The 21,369-nt window shown below is 29.2% G+C and overlaps 1 protein-coding gene and 1 long non-coding RNA gene across 6 annotated transcripts in view; one reads left to right on the forward strand and one right to left on the reverse strand.

Annotated features, from left to right (window-relative positions):
- Positions 1 to 21,369, forward strand: part of LOC129920090 (uncharacterized) — an 83,916-nt gene that overhangs the window by 25,664 nt on the left and 36,883 nt on the right. The gene's annotated exons all lie outside the window — the stretch shown is intronic.
- Positions 1 to 21,369, reverse strand: part of LOC129920088 (G protein-activated inward rectifier potassium channel 3) — a 96,375-nt gene that overhangs the window by 17,958 nt on the left and 57,048 nt on the right. For 3 of the 5 annotated variants that reach the window (XM_056001257.1, XM_056001259.1, XM_056001258.1), the window contains one exon: positions 16,870 to 17,242. In XM_056001257.1, the coding sequence (XP_055857232.1) occupies positions 16,870 to 17,114 (245 nt within the window). In that variant the 5' untranslated portion in view covers positions 17,115 to 17,242. Of the gene's footprint in view, positions 1 to 385; positions 527 to 16,869; positions 17,243 to 21,369 lie in introns of those variants that run through there. The other 2 variants (XM_056001262.1, XM_056001263.1) reach the window with 2 other exon arrangements.

The following is a 21,369-nucleotide window of genomic DNA, read 5'->3' on the forward strand; positions in this document are numbered from 1 at the left end:
TTTCGAGATATGAATACTTATCCAAAATATTGAAAAGTGATTAGTGTAAAATCTTCTTAAAAAAATTAAAGTAATATTAATTGGTGATCTAAAACTGAAACTAGTAATTTTAATAAAAAAAATCTTATATTGAAAGAAATCTTCTACATTCAGGATTTTCAAAAACAATAGTTTCAGACGCTAAAATATGAACAAGTTCAACACCCGGGGTGATAGTCTGAATACACCATAAACAAAATATTATAAATTATTGCCCTGCAATCAAAATCGTATACAAATCCTTGAACACATGTGTTGATCTTGGTCAGTAATGTAATAAATTTGGAAAATGGTATTTTTGACATTGAATTAAAAAAAAAAAACTAAATAAAAACAAAAAACTTACTTCAAACACTCTTCACGCCATGATTGTTCGCTTGAATGTGTCGCACGAAAAACAATCATAGACAGTTGACTAAGAGCTCTTTTAATTTCCGGCATTTTTTATCACAATTTTATTTTTAATAAATTTTTTTTAATTAAAATTAAATATATAAAATTAAAACTTAAACAATCACAATTTGTATATAAAAAAAAAAAAAAAAACAATAAAAACTAAGGACACACAACACACTGTTTTGTATAATTTATTTATTTTATTTTATAGATGCACTCGTTTTTAACATGAATACATTCTAAGAATAACCACCGTCTTATGCAACACTTTTGATACCAAATGGCAATTTCTTGGTGCGTTCCAACGATTCATAATTTTTTTTTTTTTTGTTAATATAAATATTTATCTTTTTTTGGAAGAAAAATATAAATAATTTATCTTATCGTCCGTGTAGTTAAATTAATATTACCGGCCGGAGGTATTTTTTTTTTTTTTTTTATTTTACTGTACAATCACTCTAACAGAGAAACTTTCTTAAAAAACACACAAAAAAGTATGAAAATTCCTTTCAAACTTGTTTCTTTATATCTTTTTTTTTTTTTTAACGGAACTAGAAAAACGTCCGTCGACGACGAGAAAAACGAATATGACTTTTAATTAAGTTCGAATACTGCATATTGTGTTTTTTGGGATGTGAGAGAGTAGAAGAGAGATTCACAATTTAATGAGAATTTTAAGTTTTTTTTCTTTTATTTATAAACTTTTTACAGAAACAAAAAAGAAAAGCATAAATGACAGAGGAAAACTAGCGTGACATTGCTTAGATTGGTTTAGTTTGTGCGGTTTTCTTGTATTTGGTTTGTTGGTTTTGCGCATAAGAAAATTTAAGTCACAATTATTTTTAACACTATAGAAGCTTTTTTGTAACTATCAAACTATTAACAATTTTCGTCCGTAAATTTCTGTTATTTTTTTTTTTGTGTATGTAAAACTTCAACGACGAAAATAGGTGCCCAATGGGCTACACGATGAATTTGTGACTGATATAAAGTTTATCGTTTCGAAATTCAAAAAGCCAACAATGAAATTTTGTACGCTTGCAGAATTCTATTATCACCACGAAAATTCATATCTAAAGCTCGTGATAGCGACGACGCTAACTGCTTACTGACTATCCGAACGGCTGGCTGGTTCAATTTGATTGACTCACGATACATTCGATGTATCTGATATAAGCGCAAAAAAATAAATAAAAAATTTGAATTAAATACAAAAAATTAGCTAACAACTGTGAATAGAATTCATTAACACGCGTTGCTAAATGTAAATGTGTTTTATGTTTTTTTATCTGTTTTTTTTTTTTTTTTTTTTTTTTTTTTTTTATTGTTGTTTTAGTGTGTCATACTTCTGTCATCAATTTTTGTTGTTACGCTTTTTTTTTAATGTTTTTTATCTCAATTTTATATGTTTCTATAGAACTCAAAGAGGTGTCAGGGATACAAATTGATTGGATTTGTGCGAGACTCCAATCTCTGGACTGTACTCAACCGATGAAGTCACTGACCCGATTAATAACTTTTTTTTTCAATTTGAAAGATAATGAAAAAATATAATAAATTTGTTTTTTTGTTGTGTGCTTGTCTAGTGCAGGAAATATACTGAGAGTTCACGATGATTGAATATTATTTTGGAAAACAAAAATTTATCCCACTTCTGATTAATGTAAAGTCGTTGTTTTTTTTTTTTTTTGAAAATATTGTTTAGTCTAGCCTCAATGGGTTTATTAAGATTGTTTTTATGTCTTAAGAAGTTTATTGTTATGGAGAATGCGTCATTTTGATATTATATCATATAATTCTTATTCATCTTACCAAAAACTTACTAATTTGAACCAAAATTTTTGTAAGGATGTTAGAGAAGCTTGAGGAGGTTTGATTATAAATATGTTAATTTAATTAGGTGAAACCATAGACTTTCACACATCAAATAGGCAGCTGACTCATATATTTTGCAGTGTCCTTGCCTCCATTGTATATACCAAAAAACGTACCAAAGACATTTCTAACCAATAGCAAATCATTTGATTTTGAAAAACCATCACACACAAACCTAAAAATATATACATATACATATTTGAATTTACTATTTAAGAGTGGTAGATGGCTTCAATCTATCTATAGTTTGACAATAGTTGTGAAAAATTGAAATCTGTGGATAAAACCATAAATACGCACGTATTTCTGTATTTTCCAGAGATTTATTTGAGAACTCTAAGCTAATAATTATTTTATTAAGAATTTTATGAAATTGTTTATGGTTTTTAGGCGTTAAAATCGAAATTCAAGCAAATCAATTCGAATTTTAAACAAATTTCTCCTTTGAGAAAAAAGGGTACTCAAATCGATGAGAATCAACAAGAACGAAGTTTTTCGTTTAGTGAAAATTGCTTAGGAATTTGAATTTATTCAGCAAATTTTTGATTTGTGGTGGAATTATTCAGGAAAAAGACGTTAATATTGTTGGAATTTGATACCACTGAGACGTATAACGGTTCTTGATGATAATTTTTGTTTGTTTTATACGATAAATCCGCCTCTGTGTGTCTCCTAGCCTACGCAAGTTGTCGCACTTTTTTTCTTCAGAATTCCATATCAAATCTAATTTTTCATTACCTACTCAATATTTAGTATTATATGTATATTATTCTATGGTACGATGCAATATTATTATTTATTATCAAAATAACAGTTATTACTATACCAATCTATATTATTGAAAATAATTGTGAAATTTTATCTCTGCGTATATTAATGTTTAATCGTCATTTTGAGTTTTTTTTTTGTACTTTTTTTTGAACAATTAGTTTTGATTGACGTACTTATAAATTTATGAAATTATTTTTTTGAAATTAGATTTGTAGTCATTTGTTATTCGGAGTAATAACAAAATAAAAATATAATTGCTAAAAAGCCGTAAATAAAAGTTCAAAGATCTAAATTAGACGGTTCGGTGATTTTTTTTTTGGGCTTACTGCTGAAAATCGAAATTCTTATTTATGATTTTTATTTTATCATTTATTTCAGAATGATGTTAGAAGAAAAACATGTGACTGGTCTAAATAAATTTGATACGTGACAAGCGTAAAAGTGTAATAAGACTCTACTGTTCTTAAAAATTGATGCAATGACTGTGACTTTAAGTCAAGTCAACAAATCGCAGGCAAAATTTAAGTCAGTTAACATCGACTGAATTGACTGCATTCTTTTACAATTGTGATTTTGAGAGGGAGTGTAGTGCGTTGATAAAAGAAAAAAACAACTATTCCTTCGAAAAGTTGTTTCTGTTATAAAGATGATTTAGATTTAGGGTTTTTTCCTTTACGTCAACCTACCGCAATCTATTGATTCTTATAACTTTTTCAAAAAATATTAAAACAGGTGTTTTAAAAAAATCTTTTAACAGCTGCAAAAGTGTGTACAATGTATCGAAGTTACTAGATCTTCTTTTATGGGGTTACTTATTGAAGATAAATAATTGCACAAATGTTTGAATATACCATAGTTTAATATTTGTTTTGTATTTACAATAGAACTTAATGAAGATATTTAACTATGAAGTGTTAATGAGATATTTATTATCAATCATTAAAACCTTGGAATAAAGCTGTTTTAGTTTTTTTTTTTTTGTTGCAATAATGTGACAAGATCTAAAGTGGCTTTTGTGGTTGATTTTATCAGAATTTTTTTTAACACCCTGGATTGAACTGGTCTCAAGCACCGCAAGATTAGGTTCAAGTAGTCAATTCTGGTTTGGTGCAAAAATTTGCCATTTTTGTTTAACTTACTAGTTACAGGTTTTTATAAGATATTCTCATTAAACAATTGTTATAATTTTTATAGAATAACGTTTTTTTGAAAGAAATACTTGTTTAATGAAATTTCGAATTCTAGTATAACAACGGGTTTCAATCATTCATTTTATTAGTAAGACCTGAATTTTTTATCCATGTTCAAAATATTTAGTATCCCAACCGACAACGAGGAAGTAGTTTACTTTTACGCCGATACGCAATCGGCCTACTACCGCGGCTAAATGCCATACCACCCAACCCACCATTAATACCACAACTGGACAACCGGGACGGAACACCCCGAGGATAACCTAGTCAGCAGACTTGTAAAATTAAGCCTATTCATGTACTATATTTATATATATTTTATCTTTTATCCATTGTATAAGGTTAGGCCCCATATGTGCCAACAAATTTTATATCAATCAATGTATCTTATTAGAAATAAGTTAAGCTTAAGTCAATTGTATATAGTATGTTCAATAAAACAAAATTGAAATTGAATCAAAATATTTAGAAATAATAACAATTTTAATAAAATCAAACTTACAATGGAACAATTTCACGAATAATTGGTTTACTGTTGATATTTTTCACGTGCTTTCTTGGAAATCGAAAGAATAAGAAATATCCAGTTGGTTTCATAAATAAAAATATTTATTAATAATTTTTTTAAATTTGTTTTTACTTGTTTTCCTTCTTTTTGTTTACTTTGATTTTCAAGTAATTCACTTAAACTTAACTCAGACTATTTTTTATTATTATTTAAACCATAATTTGTATTTTGTTGTTTCTTCTTTTATTTCTGAAAAGATTTAAGTTTATTTTCTTATTTATTTAATACTTTTATTTTTTTTTTTTTGTTTATAAAATCCTCTTGGGTTGAATTTTATCTTTGTTGTTTTCACAATTATCTTTTTACTCTGTCATAAACTTTTTGGCTTTTGTTTTTGTTTTTGATTTTCTTTTTTTTGATGAAAAACTCTACTTAATTTTAAAAATTTAAGTCATATGGTACTTTTTTTAACTTTAATACTATGCATAAATAGTTTTTTTTTTTAATTTAACATATGAAAGATTTTTCCTGTCACTTTTAATGAACTGTTTCTCTCTAATTGCAGTAAGAAAATGACATTCCTCAGACAATAATTTTTCTTTGTTTAAACGAAAAACCATACAAACTACCCCTTTGCAGTAGCATGTTGCTTAATTCTTTTTATTTGGTTTCTTTCATATGTATTCATAACTTATACTTACTACTATATTAGAGCAAAAACTACTTAAATAAAACCTTCATTTATGATTGTTTATCGACTTCACCAATGTACTTACTAGAGCAGCACATTTGAGGGGAAGGGTGCACCCGGGTGGTTATAATCTGTTAAACATTGGAAGCATGTACAAAGTATAGAGTGTCACCGACACGACACTTTGCCGTCGCTTTTGATTTTAAGACATATTTTTTTCTTCCTCATTTTCCTAAAAACCGTGCGGAAGATACGTTCGATTGTTAATTAAGTTTCTTTTAATTTAAGCCCAAGATAGTCTTTCAGAGTTCGGATTTCTGCAAAATATTGCTTTTCAAAAATGTGCCTGCTAAAACAGGGGGATTGGAAAAGGCATTTCTCGAAAGAATCAACCAAATATCACAACACATATCGTCGGTCTCATGAGAAAACCTCGTAACTCCCAAAATCAAAATTTTACAGGAGAGACTAAAGAGTAAACAAACAACAGAGTAGTTGGAAAGAAACGCGCTGTGCAAAATTTGAATTTAAGTCTATTTAGAGTTTTCGGAATGACCTGGGTTGCTCCGCTGACATATTTTCTAAAGAATGGCATTCAAAAGTCATTTTTGAAAAAAAGTGGAGTTACGAGGTTTTCTCATGAGACCGACGATATGTGCCCTTAATTATGAAAGTGGACTAAGTCACTCCCAAAAATACGATCAAATCTTGCCCAAAAATAATTTTTATTCAATGGGTAAAATTTATTTGAAAACGAAATTGCATTAAATGAACTTCTTTATTACTCCTTCAGTGTTTTCATAAAAAAAATACAACTAAATCGTTATAAGAAAATTATTATGTAAGTTTTTCTTTAAACAATGCAAAAAGTGACTTAGTCAACTTTCATAATCATGGGCACATATCATCATAGGACAACTCATCATGAATTATGATAAGTCATCAAATGGTACGATAGGCACAAATTCATTTGTAGTTTAATTTTTTTTAATGTTCTTTTTTTTCGGAAGGGACACTTTTTGGTGTTTATTGTTTTTTTTTTTTTTCATTTGTAATGTTTCCTGTGTGTTGTTTCCACTGATTAATTGTCTATGATGAGTTGTCCTATGATTAGTTGAACAGTAATAACAATTTCTCAAAGTAACATAGTTTTCGCATTCAAAAACAAAATCAAAACCTATTTAATTTTTCTTTTGAGATTATTTTGGGATCTGTGTTAGTTTTCAATTTGGCTAAAACTGAGCTAGCAGTTGGCTTTGAATGACAATCTTCTTCTTCCTTTTTATCGGCGCTGTTATGATCTCGTTGTCGAGGGGATCATAACTATCCCACGTAACTGCTTCACACTAGTGATCCGCCTGTGGGGTTGGCTTTGAATGACAATGTTAATAAAAAAAAGGAAATAACCTTAACCTTGTTTTCTAAGAAAAGATGCTTTAAATATATTTTTGCAAGAATTCTCAACATCAAATCCGCTCCTGAACACCGCCACTCATTGTAAACCTAAGCCGTTTTTGCGACAATAATGCATTGATCTTAATATCATTTGCGAAGCACGACAAACAAGAAACGACAACCGGCAGTATAAATGGCAAATAATGACTTATGACTAAAGAAATTACTATGTACGAGTAGTACCACCTTTCAATGGGGGATGACAAATTAGTAATAATATGATTTCCTTCAATCACATTAAATGCTTTCAATGGAGGGAAACTGGGTACTTAGAAACATCCAACGTCCACTAAAACTACGGATAAAAGAGTTGTCTATTTCTGTAAACCTAGTCTTCCTTATTGCTGGCACAAAGAATACGAATTCCTTCTCAAAGATGTCAAATAGATGACAGACTGTTTATTTGTTCATTTTGTCCATCCATATCGGTTATAGTCGTCCCCACATAAGCTTATTTGTATTTTGTTTTGTTTGTCTATGATTTGATATCTTTATACAAACATTTTTTTTTTTTGTAAAAATACATCTGCCATGGTTGATATTTATGTAAAACGTTGAAAAGAAACGAAGCTAGGAAATACATAAATACGTAATAAGTAAATTGTAAATTACAACAAAACAGAAAACCTATAGATATTGAATTTTTGGTCTTATTGTCAAGCAACACGTTCAAGGATTTTTTTAAAGGAAAATTCATGTATCGGTATTGAATTCATTACAGATCGAAAAAAGGGGTTTACAAACATAAACCGGTGTCTTGTCTATGCCTTGAGCAAAAATTTACAACAAGTTTTTTACGAGAAATAATAAAAAAGGGTAATGAATGGAGTCCTAATTCATTGTGAATTTATCTTACGACAGACGACGCAGTCGTTTTGTGTGCGTTCTAACAAATGGCAATTTGCATATCGACGTTGAAAATTTGTAGTGAGTCTTATTTTGTGCGGAGACCACCAACAGGATAGGATGATTGCCAGACGCACGGCTGGAAGTCACGATGGAAAATTTTTACTATTTTGTGTCGCCAAGGAATATGGGTTTCAAAATGGTAGTTAATCCAAAAAGACTGCGGAAGACTACAGGAATTGGTTTGTCATGGAGTTAGGTGCAGTTTATTTTATTGAATCAATAACTCCATACAGGCAGGAAGGCTTTTAAATTGCGTGAAATATCTTTAAATACTCGCTACATGCTTATTACGATAACTATTGTAAATTCAATAAATCGAATACATTCTTTCACAAATTCAATATATGTAATTTAGATTTATTAAAATCTCAGCTAAATTGTATAAATTGGCTTTCTGAATTTAAAAACAATGAGCTAGACATAAATTTTTGTAAATTTAAAAGATTTGTAAGTGCAGCTTTAAATAGTTCTGTTCCTTTGGTTCAAAAAAAGTTGGCTTCAAAAAAAGTTGGCTTCTAGTCCAAAGTGGTAAAACTACCGCCTTAAAAAACTAAAAAATGCAAAAACCTTGGCGCACAAACGTTATAAAAAATCTAATTCTATGAATGACTATGTAGTTTTCTGTCGTTTAAGAAAAGAGTTTGTATTCCTTTCGAAGTTTTTATATTGTAATTACATTCAATCAATTGAATCTAAATTAAAATCGAATCCAAATCAGTTTTGGAATTTTATTAACTCAAAGCGCAAAAGTGTAGGTTGTCCTTCAACAATGCATTTTAATCAGAGCTTTTCCTGTGAACCTAAAATAATCGCTAACATGTTTGCCGATTACTTTCAAAGTATATATAATTCCACCTGTACTGGTGAAGTAAGTGATGAGTATCTGACATCAATTCCATCGATTATTGAGCATTCCGCCATAAAAGTTGATTCAGTTGATGTACTAAAACTACTTAAGGAATTAAAACCAGTCATAAGCCCGATATTTTGGGCTTTATTCCCTTAGTTTTGCGTCATTGCGCCGATATACTTTGTGTTCCATTAACAGAGCTATTCAACCAATCATTGTCTTCCGGAATTTTCTTGGAAGAGTGGAAAATATCGGTAATAACGCCTGTATATAAATCTGGGAAAAAAGATGACGTTAAAAATTTTAGGCCCATTTCTAAACTTTCCATCATTCCAAAGATGTTAGATTGTCTTATCAAAGATATATTTATAAATCATATAAATGGTCTTGTGTGTAATTCCCAACATGGGTTTTGGAAGGGCAGATCTACTATCTCAAATTTGGTTGAATTCACGAACTACTGTATAAACTCTTTAGAACAAAATAAACAAATTCATACAGTATACACTGATTTTACAAAGGCATTCAGCAGGGTCAATTTAAAAATCCTCATGAGAAAACTTGAGTCCTATGGAATTAATGGGTCATTGCTGTGTTGGTTCGGTTCATATTTATATGGTCGTAACCAATTTGTAGTAATTGATGACTTTGTTCCAATGGGATCCAAGTTTCCTCTGGAGTTCCTGAAGGAAGCCATTTGGGTCCTCCTATCTTTCTGTTATACATAAATGATGTGCCTAACATCCTAAAATTCTGCAAATGTCTCTTATTCGCAGATGATATAAAGTTTTTTGCTGTTATTTCTAGTATTAGTGATTGCTTGCTTTTTCAAAACGACCTTGATGAATTTTGTAGGTGGTGTAACCTGAATGATCTTAATTTAAATATCAATAAATGTGCTTCGATGTCCTACAATAGGTCTTTATTTCATATTGTTCCATTGTATTCTTTGGAAAATGTTGATCTTAAAATCGTTCATGATGTTAAGGATCTAGGTGTCATCTTTGATGAGAAACTAACATTTAAACTTCATATTAATTCAGTTATTTCCAAAGCTAATTCAATGTTGGGATTTTTAAAAAGAAATTCCGCAGATTTTAAAGATCCTTATACTCTTAAATCCCTTTACTGTAGTATTGTTAGGCCTTCATTGGAATATGCTTGTGTTGTATGGAACCCAACAACACAATGTGATATAAATAGAATTGAAAGTGTTCAAAGGAACTTTTTGCGCTTTGCGTTAAGAAAATTCTTCGGCAGTGGTAATCCAATTCATCATTCGTATCAGTCAAAATGTTTATTACTAGGAATGCAAGCTCTGCATTCACGCAGAGAAATGTATAGTGTAATGTTTGTTCGTGACATTCTATGTAATTTTGTAGATTGCAGAAATTTACTTGCTCTAATTTCTTTATATGCACCTTCGAGAGCATTAAGACAAAGGCCATTACTATTTGAGGTTGCACATAGAACTTGTTATGGATTACGCGAACCTTTAAGCCTTTGTTGTAGAATTTTTAATGAAGCTTATTATAATCTAGATATAAGTTTAAAAATAAACATTTTTAAGAATTTATTGTTGGCTTATTTAACCCACAAATGTATCTCAAGAACTTGAACTTTATATTTTCGAATCTGTTGATGTATTATCGTAGAATGAATAAATAAATAAATAAATAATAAAATAAATAAATTAATCCGTAAGAAAAGGGAAGACCTACAATTTTCTATCAAATCTTAGCGGCTAAGATAAAAGTCTAACACATCAAAGAATATTGTATTTTAAGCTCTGATAATTTTAGGCTTAGTCAGTAATTTAAAAGTATAATTCTAACTTTTTATAATAAATTAACTACATGCGATCAAAAATGACATCCGACAAATATCTAGTCATCGTTACCGACCTATTTTCGATTCCCAGTAGCTTGTTGATCTTTTTATCTTTATCTTACTTGCCCTACTTTTCATAAAGTTTCACGCAAAACGACCTCTAACCAGTTCATTTATACAACCAGGTTATCAGCAAAGCACAAAGCAAACAAAACAGTCATTATTTCATTATGAAAACTAACCGTTTCCACCCCAATTTTCACTAAAAAAAAAAAACATACACACGCGTCTCTCTCTTCCCTTAGTCACTTTTTCATAAACGGCACAACCATTTAAAAGAATTGCGGAAATCACAACTACTACCTACAACAACCAGATATGCACTCCCCCGACATTAACACATTTACAGTGGGACAGATCAGGTTACAAGAAGAAATTGAATTATACGTTTTGTAACCTAATCGACAAAACACTCATTGACACATCTTCTGCCATATGCCAAGACTGTCTTTTTTATACATAATTATAGTTTAGTTAAAAAAAGACTAAAAAGCTGAAAAACGCCCACAAATACGCCCACTTTTAGGTCATATCAATTATTTTACGATATATGTAAGTTCCTTCCTTGACCAAAAGATGTTGTTTTTAAGCTTCTGATATTTAGTTGATCTTTATAGTTTGGCACGCAAATTTCAATTAGTTCAGCTTTTTCGTACAAACTGCCCCACTGTAATGGTATTCGAGCTTTGTGTGTGGTTTTATATGTGCCCCATCTACACACCATGTCTCTATTTCTTTATTCACTAAGGTCTCGTAAAGACTTGAATTCCAGACACTAATTTAATGGTTTTAATGGCTCGCGTGCTTTTGTAGTAGAAAAACTATGTATATTAAGAGCAAAAATATAGTACTTTCGACGTCGTCGTCGTTATGAACGACTGACTGATTTCAAGTGGAGGCGTTTTCGATGCGGCAAAAGCAAATATCTTGTCAAGAGAGGTACTACTCTGACGGACTGGTTAATTATAAAGAATTTTCGCATGAATTTTAGTGTGACATTTAATTGTGTTTCCATTTATAAAAATGAAATTAAAAAAAAGTACGAAACAAATTCAGACACAAAATCTTTACATTTTTTTTATTACAATATTATTTTTGTGTACTTTTCGCTCTGGTAAATTGACGTAGTATATACAAACATACTTCTGTATTATGATCTTGAATTAACGAATTATTATTATACGTACATATGTGCTTTATGTATACAGTGTTTGACATTTTAACAGGGAGGTAATTATGGGCTTACAGGGCCTTGTATATTAAATAAAAACGGTTTTTAGGCAGGGAAATTTTATTTGTTAGCTAATTTTTAAGTTACTTTTTTGGCCTATAGTATAGGAATAATCATGACCAAAGAACTAAGTTAATTAAACAAGAAAATTCGTTCAAAAACTAAAATCCGAATAGTTCATAAGTTTTTCCTCTAGAGGGCGTCATATTATAAAATACTATACCCTTAAACCTACGGAAAATAAGACGCTTATAAAGATTACACATTTATTAAATTATGACTATAGTTGTTTAGAAGTTATGAGGGAACAAACATACTCACATATTTATACAAATGGCTTAAAAACATGTTACTCTTTTTTGCTACTTTGGAATAAATCTTCTATATGATTTTTTTTTTTGTTACTGTTGAAGAAGTCAGATATTTTCTAAATTTAATTTTTAATCCTTAAAAAGTAATTTTTCAAACGATTTTCCAACATGTGTTTAAGACATCTACCTAAATCTTGTTTTATGTATTTCTTAAAATTTCTAAAAATAAAAATAATCAAAACAACCCACTTACCAGAAATGCGCACAAATTTTTATACTTGTAGGTATGTTGAAATTTTTTTCTGTCACTTAGGTGAGCCAAAATATTTTACAAACAAATGACTTTTAAACGTCACAAGTGAAAATAAAATTTGTTTTCTTGAATATTTCATTAACGCCATCAAAAATCATACAAATTATAGTATTTTTCGTGCGCCAGCCAAAAACCAGCTGTTTAGTTCAGTTCATTTAATAATAAGCTTTTGGCAGCATATTTATTAATTGAATAATAATTTTTGAAAGCTTTATGTTGACTGTACCTTAGTCGTATTTTAAAATTGTTTAATAATTTTTTTCTAGAATGTTCATAAAAGTTTTTGTAGATACGATTATGTATTTTTTAGGCGCCCCTTAAATGAGTTATTGGCTCAGAATAATCACTGAATTTCTTTCGTTCTTTTTGTTTTTTAAGTAGAATTCTAAATAAAATTGAGGCCCTTCTATTTTAAATTTTTTTTTTTTTAAGGTTTAATTTTAATTTTTAAGTTATTTTTGGCTCCAAAATTAAGTGTTCGAAATTTTGTATCACAGACAAAAATTTGATAATTGTTATTCTACCTTAAATTTTTACAAACTAGTGAGACCAAATTATGAATCAAAATTCTGCCCTTAAGTGCCAATAAGCCACAATGGAAATACATACATTTTCCCTACTTCTTTGTTAAAATTGGAGGTTTTATAACAATTTCGACTGTTTTTTTTATGATACAAAATTTGGACCAAAAAATAAAAACTTTTTTGATTGATTTTACAAACCTTAAGAAAGATCTACAATTATTAATGGACTTTCTTGAAATTTATATAATTAAGTAATAAGTACATACATATGTATATCCAAAATTTCTGACCCTAGTTCATAAAAATAAGCCCAAAAAAAAAATTAATTTTTCAATAAAACCAATAAGTTATCTTTTTTTAATACTCAATTCATTTTTGTGCTTATTTATCTTCCTTAAAAAATTCATTCATGAATGACAACAATTTTTGACGCACAAATTGACCTCCTCTCTATATTGTGCGAGTATATATTCCGCATCTGTCATAACATTTTGCATCGATACGATGAGAAAAATTTATCTTAAAAGCAAATCAAAAGTGCAGAAGCCGATTATATTTACCTTACTTTTGCGTTTATATTGTATACATTTATATGCATTGTTTAATATTGTGCATTTTATCTATTTTTAATTTTTTTTTAAAGCTTATATTTTTTTTTAAATACAAAAAAAAAATAAGTTGAATCAATGCCGGCACGCGGTTCCAAATGTTAAAAAAAAGCTTTTGAAGCGTGTGAAAAGTTTGAGTTTTTATTTGACATGCATATAAATATAGCTACATTCATGGGATTTTTTCGTTTTAAACGTGCTCATGCTGGTAGTACATTTGTATGACAAGGAGAAGAAAAACAAAAAAAAACTTGGCAACATTGGATAGACAAAAACTTATTGGCCAATTGCCAATGATAAATGTTTTGTTCAATTGCATTTCAATTTGTTGGGTTAAAGTCCGAATATGAGAAGTACCTACATTTTTTTTTAATTCACAGGGTGATTGGACAGTTTTTCTGTTTTAATTTAAAAAAAGTTAAATTTAAAAAATAATAAAAAATTTTAACTTAAAAAATTCACTGTAGGTACCTACTTCAAATTTTAAAAGTCAAGTGTGTTTTTCCAAAATTTTCTTTTTTGTTATATATTTGGTATGCTTTCAAGGTTTCTTATTTAAAATTAAAAATTATTATAACTTTTTAAAATTATTTGAAAATTTACAAAAAAAAAAGTTGACTGGCTGTCAAAATGTGGGTTTTTGATACTAACAATTGTCCATTATGTAAAATTACAGAATTCAAAAAAAAAATGTTAACTTAAATTTACAAAAAAGCTGGTGCAACCGATCATTAAACTAATTTATCTTCAATTGCAACAAATCAATCAATCAAAATGTGTGACCTAATTTCCTGACCTAGTTAAATTAGATGTAAAGTTAATAATAGTTTTCTAATTTGCCCAAAATAAACCAAATTTTTAAAAAGAAATTTAATCCATCTAATTTTGTTCTACTTGAATGCATTATAATTTCTCAAAATAAAAATACTAAACATTTTCAAAATAAAATGTCTTAAATAAGTTCTAGTAAAATATTTTGATATACACAACGATGCCTCTGCCAAAAATCCTCCACAATAGGAATTTAAAGAAGAAACAAATTTATTTACATTTTGTAGACAAAAAAAAATAACAAATTTTTGTTTACACTTCAATCAAATAAGAGAAACTGTTGTTGGTACTTTAAAGATTTTATTTATCATACCTGTCAATTTTAAGATACATTATTTTGAATTTTCTTGTCAATATGTTGCTGATACAATGTTGCAAAGGATAGAAGAGGTGGAAAATATTTGTATAAACACATTTTTCTTAGATTCTTTAGTGCAAAATTCAAATACACTGAAAAAAATATTAAAAATTGGCTTTCGAGATCTTTAAATTTCCAATGTTTTATAGAAAGTAGGTATGTTTTCTGATAAAGAAAGGCTTCTCTAAAAATTTGCAGCTCCTACGATACCACTCCCCACCCTTCTCTCTTGGACGGGCTTGAACATAATTTAACAAAAAAAAAACCTATGTTTACCAGTTCTACATAAAATTTTCAGAAGCACACTGAGTTGTTGAAATTCATCAATATTTATATTAAGAAACAATTAACAACATCAATTAAAAAGTATTAAAAGAGAAAAAAATCTATTCATTCTATTCAAGAGAATACTGTTTGCCTACAAGTGATGATCTCAACAAAAAAAAAAAACTCGTCAAAAATACAAAATCAAATCATCACGATTAGAAAAAAAATTTTAAACAAATCTTAAACAAAAGTAACAATTATCTTACAATAAATCTTTAATTGACGAGTTCATTATAATTAAATTGATGTTTTTAGAAATTAAAAAAAAAAAGCATCATATATATAATAAACAAGAACATTATTATAAATGTTGTTGTAAAACAAAAAATGCTTTATAAAGACTAATAAAAACACGTATATTTAACGATGAGATTTTGTTTTCACATTTTTAGGTTTATCTGTTTGTGCCATTTTTTTATAATTCAAAAGAAAAGTAACAAAAAAAAAAAAACAATGTGTGATTTTTTATTAAGCAGCGAGCAGCCATATGGACATTTGTGGTGTTTGGCACGCGCTACAAGTAATTTTCACAAACCTTAAAAATTGTATTGAAAACAATAGAAGAAAAATCTATTTCTTTTGAAAAAATCATTTTGAAAATAATTTCAACTTGAAGCTAAATTTATCAAATTATGCAATTCTTCGCAATTTTTCCAAATTGATATAAAAACATTTTCTTATTCCTTAACACTAAAATATTCTTTTAAACTTATGTAAAATTATATGTATTATCCGAGTATACGGGAATTCAGTCTTAATTTGAAACTGCAGTTTATAATTCAAAACTGCGGAGAAAGCAGATTTTCTATCAAAGTTTAAATATAAACGGTCACTAGGGCGGATGTGGAACATTTTTCCAAAATTTACCCCAACTGAAATTTATTGAAAAATTTTAACAGCTTCAGTTAGTATATAAAAGAAATCGTGTGAGTTTATCAAAATTGTCAAAAAATTGTCATCTTTAACATTTCACGCTTTAACGATTTGCTCCTGACATTTCTGACAAGGGTTGTAAAAAATCATTTTATTTTTAATACTTTTGCTTTCCATTGCAAATGAAAAAAAAAAAAAATTGCATACAAAAAATATTTATATTGCAACTGAAAAATATTTGCTTTAAAAAATTTTTTATTTCAAGTCAATTAAATTTGCATTAATAAAAAAAATATTAATTGCAACTAAATATTTTGCATTAAAAAATTTTTTATTGAAAATAAAAAATTTTCTTCACCGAACAAAAATAATTCCTTACAAAATTATGTGCATTAAACATTATTTCTTTAATATTTCTTGCGTTTTTGTATTTTATAACATTTATAAGGCAAAATTTTCATAAGAAATTCGATGCAAATATTTTTTAGTTAAAAAACAATATTTTTTAGTTGCAACAAATATTTTTCATATGAAAAAGAAGTTTTAAACCTTAAACGCATTTTTGAATATTTTCACTTAAATTTTGGTACAAGAGCAACTTTTTTTTTAAAAAGGCGCGCCCACTCTAGTGACGCCATTTTGTAATATTTGTTTGTGAACGTTTTTGTAATTACTCATAAATATTATGCAAAATAAGTTTTTTGGAAACACATTTCTTTGATTTCAAAAGAAATTCCTAAAAAAAATCTTCAAGGAAGTGATGTGTATAATCTTTGTAGAAATATTTCTACTTCACAATTCACACAATAAAAGCTTCAACTTTTGTGTTTATCATTCAGTAATCTTTTAACTTCTATACTTTCAAGACCTTCTTCATACTGAGCAAAGTTTAGATGAGAGTTTTAAAAAAACTTACCTTGTAATTGGTCCTGGAGATTCACTAACTGCCTTAAGTGACATCCTTAAATGCCTATGGAATGTACCTAATATTGACTCTTTGCTTTTTGTTTGTGGTGGGTCCATTGACAATGGACTCTCTTTGGGATTACTACTATCCGTATCGTTTGTATTTTTAACAATCACAGCACCGTTTGTATCCTTATCATCTAATAGCTTTGTCCAAGCTTGTTCGCTGACATTTTCAGTTTTGTCCACAATCATGCCTTTAAACAAAATAATGTATGTAAAAAATTCTTTTTCGTTGATATGGTTTGTTTGTTTGAGATTTTGGTTTATTTGTTAGTCCAAATATGTGTTTAAAATGATGAGTATCCTTGGTTTTGGTTATTCTGAAAGAGACAAATAAAAAATAAGAGAGATAAAAGATATTATAAAAGATAAATTGTAATTTTATAAAGAGTTTTTTATGAATCAGTAGGGTGGATAGTAAGAAACCTACCGAGCTGTATAGCGTTTAGATATTAACTTAAAATTTACTCATTTGTGCCCATGTTTTTATTGGAACTCCCCGATAAGACAAAAAAAAGATACAAAAGTCTTTCAGTCTAAACACACGTCACAAATGTATTGTCAAGACATTCAATATTTTGTTGTTGTTGTTATTTTGATTTCTTCATTTCTGCGATTTCTGCGATATTTTGCTTTCGATTTGGTGTGATTCATCATATAGAGGTAGTATGTGTAACAGTAGAGCTTAAGTCGTTTACCTATCTAAGGTAGATACAGTCAGAACCAGTTGATATAAAAGTGGCAGCTTCATAACTTATTTTTAGATTTTATGTATGTTTTTTTTTTTAAATATGGGGGTGAAGTTTACTCCGGAAAGCTATATAACTTGTATGATGGTGTAGATAAATCAACAGGTAAGACAGCGGCGAGCGTGCGGTACATAATGGCTCGCTGGCTCACCGTCTTGACGCCGTTTGCCAGCGCATAATGTACCTGGTTATAATTCTTGAAAATTTATCTAAGGTATCTAAGCAGAATATTTCTTTTATTGGCATTTGATTAGTAATCAAGACTTGTAACGTATTGGTATTGTTTCACACTCAATTTTGATGTGTTTCGATTTTCTGAGAAAATGTTTGCTTATAAGTACCTACTAATTGATTTATGGAAGGCTTTGATTACTGTCCAAATGTTTGGTTAGATTTCAAAAGAATAATAAATGACAAAAACTTGAATATTAAAACCCCCGTTAAATATTCATCGTTTTATGAGTAGATTGTTTCTTGGTAAAATATAATAGAAAAGTTTCTTCAGCTAAAGTAAAAAATTTTAACCTCTGAAAATATTCTTCGTAAAATGTTCATTCCCGGAATTATGTTCTAATTTTTTCTTTCACATGTTTCATCAAAATTAATCAAGTTGTTCATTCCATAAGCAATCAATAGATCTTTCACCTTGTAACTGTGATAACACAGTCAAACAATACATGTTGGGTGATTGCGACTAAATAAAGAATAAGGTTGGCTTGATCAAGAGAAGTTAAGGACACCGGCTTTTGCGAAAGAAAAATAAAAGAAATAAAAAAGGATATAAGCTTGTTAGTTGAGGCCTAAATTTATTGTAGAGCCATTTAAAGGCGCTGATCACAAAAAGTGAGAAGTTTTACTTCGAAACTTAAAACTCATCAACTTGTTAGGTAATACCAAAAAGTACCATTTTCTTCAGTGGACTTCACTTGAGAGCAAGAAAAAACAGCTTCTCCATCTTACAAAAAGCATTATAGGAATAAGCCCAGTGCAGAGAAAAATAGATTTACTACATACCTATTTCTTAAAATACCTGGGGGGTCATTCCGTATCTCGATTATCGTCAGACGTTAACGTTTGAACGATAGAGTTGCTTCAGTAAAATTAAAAACGTCCATCGTTTGGACGATCACGTTTTCGCTATTATTATTTTGCTTCACGGAAGACGAAAATCGTCTAAACGTACACGCAAAAACGTCGACGTTTGGACGATAGCTAAATAGCTCACGTTTCCCATACGTTTATACCCATTTAATATTGTTTTTATTTTTTTTTATAATTATTTCCAGTTTGTGATCAAATGTAATTTAAGGTTCGAGTTTTTTTCTTATTAAAAAAATAAACATCACATTATGTTTCTCTAAAAAAATTAAAATAATGATTTTGTCCTAACAAACGATGATTTTATATTTATATGTGCAGTACATGCATATGTATTAGGTTTTTTTTAAAGAACAATACGCGCAAGAAACAAAAAAAAAATTGTTTGTTTTGCATTTTTTTTTTAGTTCATACACCACCAACAAAAAAAAAACACATGACAGAAACAGAAACAAAAAACAACACAAACAAAAAAACAACAGAGTATCCTTCTTCTTCTTATCCTTAATAACAGACAGAGTCAGTATGACATTTAAAGCAGTTTGAGAATTTCTGAAACCTCTCAAACTGCATGAAGAAATAAACGTAGACGAAACGAATTTCGCTGAGTTATGTGAAGCAAATTGTGGACGTGATCGTCCACGATCAACGTTTTGACGATTATCGTTTTGAAAATTACAGAATGACCCCCCTGAAAAAATACGCCAAAAATCTCTCGAAATAGCAAGAAACCAAAAGAACAGTATTCTAGCACCAATATTTCTGCTATTTGAAGAGATTTAAGGCTTGTTTTTTCTGGGTATTTCAATTTCTATTTCTTTCCTGCTGTTAGATTGATAAGATGCTTTTCCTTGCTCTTTCGAGCGAATGGGACAATTTGGGACTGTTTTTCTTAATTAGTAGTTAAACTAAGATCTTTCTTTACAGTTTTTTTTATGGGAATACACTGAAAGTTCACAAACTTACCTCAGTCTTTGGCAACCACAAACTTAAACATTCAATTCTAATCCGAAGTTTTGCTACAAGGACCTTAGTTAAAACTAACCTTGTTTTGTACCAACCAAACACTCGTTCCAGGAAGATTCTAAAAAATTTTCTGCAATAGAATAGTACACTGGTACAGAATTAAAACTGATAGTCTAATTTTCGTATTTACTTATTCCAAATATTTTGTCACTAAATTGCATGAAATCTTTATGAAACATGAAGAATTAGGCATTTTTAGAAAAGAGAAACGTATTTACGTTGTAGAAACCCATGTTTTTTAGGCTAAACAAGTCAAAAGTTATCAAACATTATTCAGTTTTTATCCAAAGCTTTGCATCAGTTTCGTTAACAAATTTATCTTCAATCATCATCTTAGAAAACCGACTTCTACAAAGTGTTTGCTTTCAATAGCACAACAAGGTAAAAATTTTGATTGGAAAAGGTTATAAGAGGGTTGAGTGATAATCATATCATAAGTTGACCCAGTTGTTTTAGAAATTACCAGAAAAAACCCTACTGCATTGTAAAAAATCTTCATAAATCTCTTTTGGTGTTCTTTCACATTCGAAAAACTTTTTTAGGCATTTTTGTCTCATTTCACTTTGGCACATTCTTCACGCATGCAACTGCAACACCCCACGCACTTACATTATCTCAATGTTTTTATGTTCCATTTAAAGGTTAAAGACCCATTGCTATAGCCATCGAATAAAATTAAAAAAAAAAAAAATATATATTGAACACCCAGAACCACACGTAATACTTGCCGACTTGCTTCATTCCGGTTTAGATTCACCCTCACTTCGTTGGTCAATCAAAAAAAAAAAAAAAATAGTTTAAACACCTAAGGAATTTTACCCAGAAGCTTGAAGCATGTGTGTGGCAGCATAATACTACATAACTCGCATGTGAATTGACCAATGCGTCGACCTACACAACAAAGTTAAATCTGCACAAACAAGTCTGGTGTTCTTGGGTTGTTGCAACTTGGTCAATTTTAACTGACCACCACACCACATTACTTGAAGTATAGTTGCCATGTGTCTTGTCACATAGCAGATATTTTTAGAATGATTTCTCTTGATGGTTAGAGGAGACGCGACAAATCCTTTCAATAATTTATTAAGAAAAAAAACTGATTTTGAATTGAATAACCTACGGATGCAGTTTAAACTTGGTTTTAGATTGCCGCTAAAACCGCTCTGCAGTCTTGTGTACCTACCTCAATCTGCATTCGATACAATTTTAATTGATGCAATGTAAATTGGCGTGAAATAAATTTTTAATCCTTTTCCACCTAGAATTTTTATTTTTTTTTTATTAAATATGTATAGTCCTTGGCGTGTTGGGTTGTTTTTATTGCAAGGATATTCAACCTCACAAAAAGCCATGAATAACTCACCTCAAGTTGTAATTAATTTAACCAAAGTACTTTAAAATTTTATCACGCATGCACCTGGATATTGTATCTGGAACATGGTTTTTCATTAATACACTCCAAGTCGCTTGATTGATGTCAATAATGACTTTTCAGTGCACTTTATTGTCGATATAACTCGAAAACAGAGACGAGTGTGAAAATTTTTCTTAAGTAACTTTTTGTTAAAAATGAT

Source organism: Episyrphus balteatus, chromosome 4, assembly GCF_945859705.1.
Source record: "Episyrphus balteatus chromosome 4, idEpiBalt1.1, whole genome shotgun sequence".
Taxonomy (NCBI): domain Eukaryota; kingdom Metazoa; phylum Arthropoda; class Insecta; order Diptera; family Syrphidae; genus Episyrphus; species Episyrphus balteatus.